At 24.1% G+C, this 7,638-nt stretch overlaps 2 protein-coding genes across 2 annotated transcripts, besides 8 other annotated features; one reads left to right on the forward strand and one right to left on the reverse strand.

Annotated features, from left to right (window-relative positions):
* Positions 1-524: 524 nt before the first annotated feature.
* Positions 525-3,314, reverse strand: EDI_160150 (uncharacterized protein; the record flags this gene model as incomplete). Its single annotated transcript, XM_001739133.1, has 2 exons — positions 525-3,084; positions 3,130-3,314. The coding sequence occupies 2 exons, from the start codon at positions 3,312-3,314 to the stop codon at positions 525-527; spliced, it is 2,745 nt and encodes a 914-aa protein (XP_001739185.1).
* A 276-nt stretch (positions 3,315-3,590) lies between these two features.
* On the forward strand, positions 3,591-5,367 carry EDI_160160 (guanine nucleotide exchange factor, putative; the record flags this gene model as incomplete). Its single annotated transcript, XM_001739134.1, has 2 exons — positions 3,591-4,704; positions 4,751-5,367. The coding sequence occupies 2 exons, from the start codon at positions 3,591-3,593 to the stop codon at positions 5,365-5,367; spliced, it is 1,731 nt and encodes a 576-aa protein (XP_001739186.1).
* Positions 5,368-5,421: 54 nt separating this feature from the next.
* Positions 5,422-5,452: a sequence feature (AT_rich).
* Positions 5,453-5,459: 7 nt separating this feature from the next.
* Positions 5,460-5,594: a repeat region.
* Positions 5,595-5,624: 30 nt separating this feature from the next.
* Positions 5,625-5,686: a sequence feature (AT_rich).
* A 77-nt stretch (positions 5,687-5,763) lies between these two features.
* Positions 5,764-5,812: a sequence feature (AT_rich).
* Positions 5,813-6,282: 470 nt separating this feature from the next.
* Positions 6,283-6,357: a sequence feature (AT_rich).
* A 336-nt stretch (positions 6,358-6,693) lies between these two features.
* Positions 6,694-6,898: a sequence feature (AT_rich).
* Positions 6,899-6,992: 94 nt separating this feature from the next.
* Positions 6,993-7,071: a sequence feature (AT_rich).
* Positions 7,072-7,549: 478 nt separating this feature from the next.
* Positions 7,550-7,617: a sequence feature (AT_rich).
* Between the last annotated feature and the right edge of the window lie 21 nt (positions 7,618-7,638).

The following is a 7,638-nucleotide window of genomic DNA, read 5'->3' on the forward strand; positions in this document are numbered from 1 at the left end:
ATAAAGAAAGAGTTATTAAGTTATAGTTGAAGTAATAATAAAAAAGATATGTTAAGCTAACAGTAAGGAAACTTTGATAATTTACTTTTGTAATTGGTCAAAATAATTATCATCTTGTTCAATAGAAGAAAGAATCTTTTGTGAATTTTTTTTGACTGATTAAAAGAATTTACTGATTTTTTGAAGAACGTTTAAAGCATTTATTTCTTCGTTCCATCATTTACAAGATTAAACATTTCTGTTAATCTTTTATTATTTCATCAGAAATTTCTTCTTTAATTGGATCAAAACTTTCATCACTATAACATTCTAAATATGTAATTACCATTGTTCTCATTTTCTCAAGAGGTTCAATAACCTGAGGCACAAGGGATTGTATTTATTCAAATAGTTTTGGATTTTTAGGTGTGATTTCATTTAAGAGAGAATAAGGTTTATTGTTATAAGATTATTTTTCAATTCAATAATGTTTTGTAATGAAGTTTATATTTCTTTTCTTTTTTTTTTTTTTAAAAACCAATCACTTACTTTGAGGAGATCTCTTCAAAAAAACAACTTCTAATATCACCACCGTTACATGAAATAGCAAAAGAGTCTTGCTCATAAGGCTCTATCCATTTAACCTCATTAATTTCTGATGGTTTTTCTATTGGTAAATATTCGATAATATTTTCTAAGCTAACGTTATATAATGAACCTTTCATAACAACAACAAGATTTCTATTATTACGAGATAAGGCAACACTCGAAATAACATCAGTGAATGTTACTTTTTTAACCTCTTTTGTAGATAAATCAATTTGATTTAAACAATATTTACCAACAACATATAACTTTTGATTTGGTGAATCAATAAATCCATAAACTAACTTCTGAGGTTTCAAGTCAACACACCAATTTGTTTTACTAAGTTGTTTATTTTTTCTATCATAAAGTAGTTCTTCAACAATTCCATTCTCATGGAGAACAATGAATTTAGTAGTTATTTCTTTTTTATCTTCTTGATTGTAGAAGATAAAATTTGAAACTATATCATGGACTGGATCGGGTAACTGGATAATAGAAAACTTTCTATTTGCTTCGTAAATAATAATATTCCCATCATCAAAACCAACAAGAATGCTATTTGAATCCATGGGGAAAATTCCTAAGCTACTTAATGTTGGATGTGATAATGGACATTCACAAAAAGTAGTCACACTCTTTTGAAGATGAGACCTAACTAACGTACAACATGTTCCATCCCAATAAATAAAATATCCTCCATTTCTTGTCATTTCGCCAAATGGACCATATTGATTGATTTCTTTTGAAACAGCTATGTCTGGCTCTTGATTTGTTTTAGATATAAATCTTTCATAATTTTTTTCATTCAACTTGAATAAGAAAAATGATTTTTCTTCAGTTTCACATACCATAAATTGTTTGTGAGAAATAAAATGGAATTTCTTAATAACACTTTTGATATTAACTAATTTCTGTTGTTCTTTTAATACCCATTTAGATGAAACTTTTTCATTAATTAAATCATCAAATGTTGTTGCAACAGATTCTTTTGAAACTTCTTCAAGTCTTTTTTTTTCACTAACTGGTATTGGTAAAGATTCAGTCCTTCGTTTTATTGGATAAATAGATGTGTTAACACTTACTGTATTTTGTTGGTGTACTGATAATTTATTTTGTTCTGTTTCTGGAGTTATTTCTTTTAATTTGTAATATTTATTATTTACTGCAGAAACAGGGTCAATGAGGTTTATCATAGAATATGAAGGATTAATATTATATATTGTTATACTTTCAATTGTTTTTGCTTTAATTATGACAACATTATCATTTGAAGCAATGATTGTTTCTCTAGGTATTGAAATATGTGAAATTTCCTTATTTGTGAGTGAATTAATACAACAAAGAGTTTCTTCTTTTAAAATGAATATATTTTCTTTATTTGCAGAGACAATTGGATAAAAGTTATCATGAATATTAATATTAAAGTGGTGTGTTTGTGGAACTAATGCGTATTTATTTGATATAGTAACAATAATATTATTGTCAATAACAGTTTTGATTGGTTCATTGAATTGATAATGAAATATCATTTCATATCCATTTTCTAGCTTTTTATTAAAAACACAAAACTCATTCCCTTTGATTAACCCAAAGGTATTGGGTAATTTCATTGGAATAATCTCAATACAATCTAGATATACGAATGTTGGTTGATCATTGAAATAGTTATAAACAAAACACTGTTTTGAATCAGAAACAATAATATCAGTATTGATGAGTGCTATTGAAGAAATATTTTGACATTCAATTATTTTAATAATCTGAAGGTTTTGACCAAGTAAATAAATTAATACTTGTGTTGAAGTAGAAATAGCAAGAATTGAACAGTTAATAGTAAATGAAATAATTTGAGGAAGTTCCAACTTAAAGATAGATTTACCAGTTTGTATGTTGACTCCACAAATAATTTTAGTTCCAATAACAAACACAATGGTATCATCAAAAATTTTAATATTAGTGATATTGTCATTAGAAATGATTTCAATTTCTGTTCTTAAGCCAAAAATATTTTTTGGAATAATAATAGAATCTCTTAAAATTGATTTTCTATTTTGATAACTATTCGGCTGACATTCATGTGTCATATTTAATAGTGAAACAATAGTGATATCATCCCTTGGATTTCCTTTACAATTTTTAATATGTTCAAATCTTATTCCTTTAGAAATAAGCTTCTTTAAAAGATTTTCATCACTAATTTTTGGAAATTCTCTTAACTTTTGAATACGTTCACTTTTTAATAAAGAAGTAATTATATCATTTGCTAATTGTTCTGTTCGAATTTTATCTAGATCTTTCATATATTCTGAAATAATTGGACTTTTATCAAATTTATCTAAATGAATATGAATACAAATTGATTCAATACTCTTTTTAATTTGTTCTGACTTTTGTCCTTTATTAAAGAGCCAAGAATATATTTGTTTTGTAACTCTTAGACATCCATCACAAAAAGCACGGTACATCATATATTTTTTTAAACAAACAAGTCCTAGTAATTCACTTTCAATATCCTCACTAAATTATTAGTTATATTATTGTTTTATTGTGTAATAAACAAACTGAATAAACTTACTTAAAAGAGTATCTAATTCAAATAATCGGTCTTCAATAACTAATTTTTTAATATAGGCCTCATCGAAATAAATTCCTAACTCCATACCAACCCTAGAAAACAACTCTTTTTTTTCTTCATTTTTGAAGTACTGAAGAATAATAAATTGAAGTTCCTTATTTATTTCAGCCATTGATGAAAATCTTAGTTCTTTTCTTCCTTTTTTTTTTATACATATTTGTTATTTATGATATATAAAACACTTTTAAACTTCTTCAAAAGAAGGACTATTCTTTCTTTATTCCCTCATCTCCTTTAACTTATTTTTCCTGTTTTACATATTAATAAAGATAAATAAAGAAGAAAATGTAACTATAAAACGTTCGTCAAATCGAGTCCGTTACTTTTACATAAATCAAACTCCCAAATATCAGTCTATTTTATAAAAATGAAGAAGTTTGTTTCTTCAATGGTTCATCTTAGAACACCGACTTGTGAACACCATTCCAAAGTAATACATTGTCCAGTATGTGGAGAAGATATTTGTTTAATATGTTTTGAACAGTCAGTAGAAGTTAATGGAAGATGTCCCTTATGTAAACAACTAATCCCAACACATGATTTGAAACAAATTAGAAACCTCGCTTCTGGTGTGAGTCCTTATTCTATGGGAAAAGACTGTGATTCTCCAAGAATTAAGGAGAGTGATTATTGTGCCTCAACTCAATCTTTTTTATTTGATGTTCCAACAACAAACAAAACAATTACTTTTACTTATGAACAAGGATCTAATTCACAAATAATTAGATACGCAACACTTGAAAAATGTTTACAGTATATCACATCTTGTGATAGTTCTGATATTTTTTTTTCTGAGTGCTTTATTCTTGTTCATCCATTAGTAGTAAGTAGTTGTAAACTTATGGAGTTATTAACTATCCGATTTAATCCTACATATCCACAAGGAATTAGTTTCGAAACATTTTTACAAAAGGTATTAGTTCCAATTCGATTAAAAGTGATGGGTTTACTTAGAATGTGGATTCAAAATCGAAAGGCTGATTTTCAAAATGAAAAGCTTTATGTTCAACTTGATGAGTTAATGAAAAAAATTTGGGCATTTAAACCTAATTTAGCTCATGCAATTCAAGTACAAATTGATAAAGAAATTGAAAATTCTACAGAATCTAAATTAATGAAACAAAAATCAATTTCATCTATTGATTGTTCTATTTCACCTCGTGAATATTTTGGAACAAATTCTTCTTTATCTATCAAATCTTGTCAAGACTTTGAATCTAAATTACCTTCTATTTCAATTAAATCCGATAGATATTCAAAAAGTTCATTTTCTTCTTTAAGTAGGAAAAAAATACAATGGTTTATTACAGACTTTAATGAAGAGGTTCAAAGTTTAATTCATACCTTATTTTGTTTCTCTCCATTTGATTGTGCCAAACAATTAACATTAAAACAAATGGAGTTATTACAAAAGATTGAATTAGATGAATTTTTAAAGCAAGGATGGATGAAGAAAGAAAAAGAGAACCTCACACCAAACTTATTAAAAATGGTAAGATTTAGTAATCATATTATTAACGTTGTTCAAAAAAAAAATACTTGAATTAGAACAAAATTATGAAAGAGCTTTTGCTATTCGTTATTTTATTTCAGTTGCTCATTATTTAAAACAATTAAATAATTTTGATGGAATGAAAGCAGTATTAGCTGGACTTGATTCATGTAGTATTTATCGGTTAAAAGAGAGTTGGGTATTATTAAGTACTGAAGAAGTTAATTTATTTAAACAATTAGATTCTCTTATTTCTCCTGATAACAATTTCAGTAAAATGAGAGAGTTAGTTAAATTAGCACCTCCTCCATCTATTCCTTTTATTGGTTCGATACTTACTGATTTAGTTTATACTGATGATGGAAATAAATCTAATGAAGGAAAGTTGATTAACTTTTATAAAGTCAGGAGTATTGGAATTATATTGATGGATTTACAAACAAGACAAAAAACAAGTTACCCTTTTCCTCTGGTTCCAAAAATTTTAAGGTTTTGGTGTTGTGATGAAAAAATTATTAATGAAAATGAATTGTTTAATCTTTCTCAAGAACTTGAACCAACCCAAGTACAATCAGAAACAAGTAAAGAAAAGAAAAAATTCATTGAAAAATCAAGTAAACAATATGAGTCTTTATGGAAATCATTTACTAAAGCTGTACATGAAAAAGAATAAATTTATTTTTCAAGACTGTTTCCATACAAATTTCATTTCAGCATTAAGTTTTACTATTTTTTTATTTATAATTTGATTTTTAAAAGAAATGTCTGGCAGTGTTAGAAGAAGAACCTTCTAATGCAAACATGTTGTAAATGAACTCTATGTAGAGGTAGAGTATATTGAATTCACTGAAGTAATTATCTCTCAATATGAAGAAAATCCAATGAAGATAATCTATTATTAACCTTTTTTGTTTTTGAAAGAAATGGAAGTATAAAATATTTGTTATAAAAAAATGAATAATAATTTAGCTTTTTTAATTTTTTTAAAAAAAGAGTATTCTGTTTGTGAATGTAGAATAAAAGAATGTATTAAATTAAATTTATGCCATATCAATACTTATTTCATCAGAATTATTAAAACTATTCTTTTTATATCAAATTAATAGAAAATAATTATTCTTTCACCTTGTTTATCTATTAACAATAATTATAACTATTCAACCAGTTTTTATATTTATTACATAAATGCCTTGAGAGTAGAATAAACATTAGTATCTATGAACAAGCTAATCTGTAATGAATAAATAAAAATAGAAAGTAAGTCAGAAAGAAAAAAGACAAATAAGTATTGTTAAAACTAATAGAATTGAATATTTTTATAATGTTTTTAATTCTAGAAATACTAAAGTAGTGAACAATAGTTCAATAAAGATATAAAATAATTGTTAAACAATAATTGATAGAATACGATAATATCTTTTATGGTATTTCTGTTTGAAAACAATAATCTTTTGTCTACATATAAAAAGTGAAATAAATTATTGTTATTTTTCTTGTTAATTGTAAAGATATTATTATATTATCGAACCAATGAATATATAAAACTTTTTGATGATTATCTTATAAGTTATACAATAACATAGAGTGGATTAATAAATTAATATTTTAGGATAGATTTTTAAATGATGAATATATTTATAAGTTATAAAATTCAATAAAAAAAGAGTTAGTAATAAAGCAAATACATTTGACTAAAAATTAAGATGTATAGACTTTATTTTCTTAAAAAGATACTTTCTTTAATTAAAACAATAAGTTTTAATTATTGTATACTTCTTTGGGCATCAATATAAACTCTATTAGAATTTGTAAAAGGTTTGAATAAATTCATTAGTTTTACTTAGTTAAAAAATTAATTACCAAAAACCAATAAATTTATTAACCTTTCATCCTTTAATATTATTTATTTCTTTCTTTATAAACACTAAGTTTTGTATTTGTACTTCTTTTTCTTGTTGGTACAAATACATAAACAAAGTTATCTTTTGTTTAACAAATGAATTTAATTTATTATATTTTTTAGTTTGTTTCATTTTTACTTATGATATTTATTTAAGACTTATTAAATTATTGGAATTCATAATATAAAGAACTAATTTTATTTATAGATAATATTCTAACTCTACTTTTTGTAATTTAAAAAAAAAATAAAATCTATATAAATTAATTGAAAATATAAATCAATAACTAACAAATAATTTTTACCGTAACAAATACAATAGAAAATTTTGAATGCATTTACTGCTAGATAAATGATAACAATTAGTTTAGTTCAATTACCTTTTATTTTAGATATCCTTTTATTAATAAAATTAATAAGTAGTTTGAAAAGAATATAAATACATTATAAAGAAGTTAATAATATAGATTATTATAAGAAAAAAGTTCTGAGTTATGTTTTGTATTTAAGTTATTACATTTATTACCCAGTCATTGTATATAGACATTATGATAATTTAATTTGTTATTATAGGATAAGTACAATAAAACATTAACAATAATTTTGTTGATGAGATAATAGGAAATTATTCGTTATCTTTTTGTTTAGTTACACTATTAATAGATGAAGTAAATAGTTTCTAATATCTATAATATCTTTGAACTGGTATATTCTTTCATTGTATTTTTAAAAAGAGAGTTCTAAGTAATTATAATTTAATAGACTCAATGTAATAGAAGATTTTATTTATAATTTCATTTATTTTGTTTAAGGGTTCCCTAACACTTCTTAAAAATATTTTGATTGATACTTCAAAAAAAATAATTTTCTTCTACAATATTTGTACTGCCCATCAAATTTATGATGATAACAGACATTATTGTTGTACTGCAATTAGTTTAGTACTTTCAATTAGTTTTAATATTGTTTTAAATAATTAAAGTACTATTAATTTATATTACATATTTTTAAATAGTTAAAAATGGAGAAGTTAGCATTGAAAAA

This window comes from Entamoeba dispar, genomic scaffold, assembly GCF_000209125.1.
Source record: "Entamoeba dispar SAW760 scf_1105229461987 genomic scaffold, whole genome shotgun sequence".
Lineage (NCBI taxonomy): Eukaryota > Evosea > Mastigamoebida > Endamoebidae > Entamoeba > Entamoeba dispar.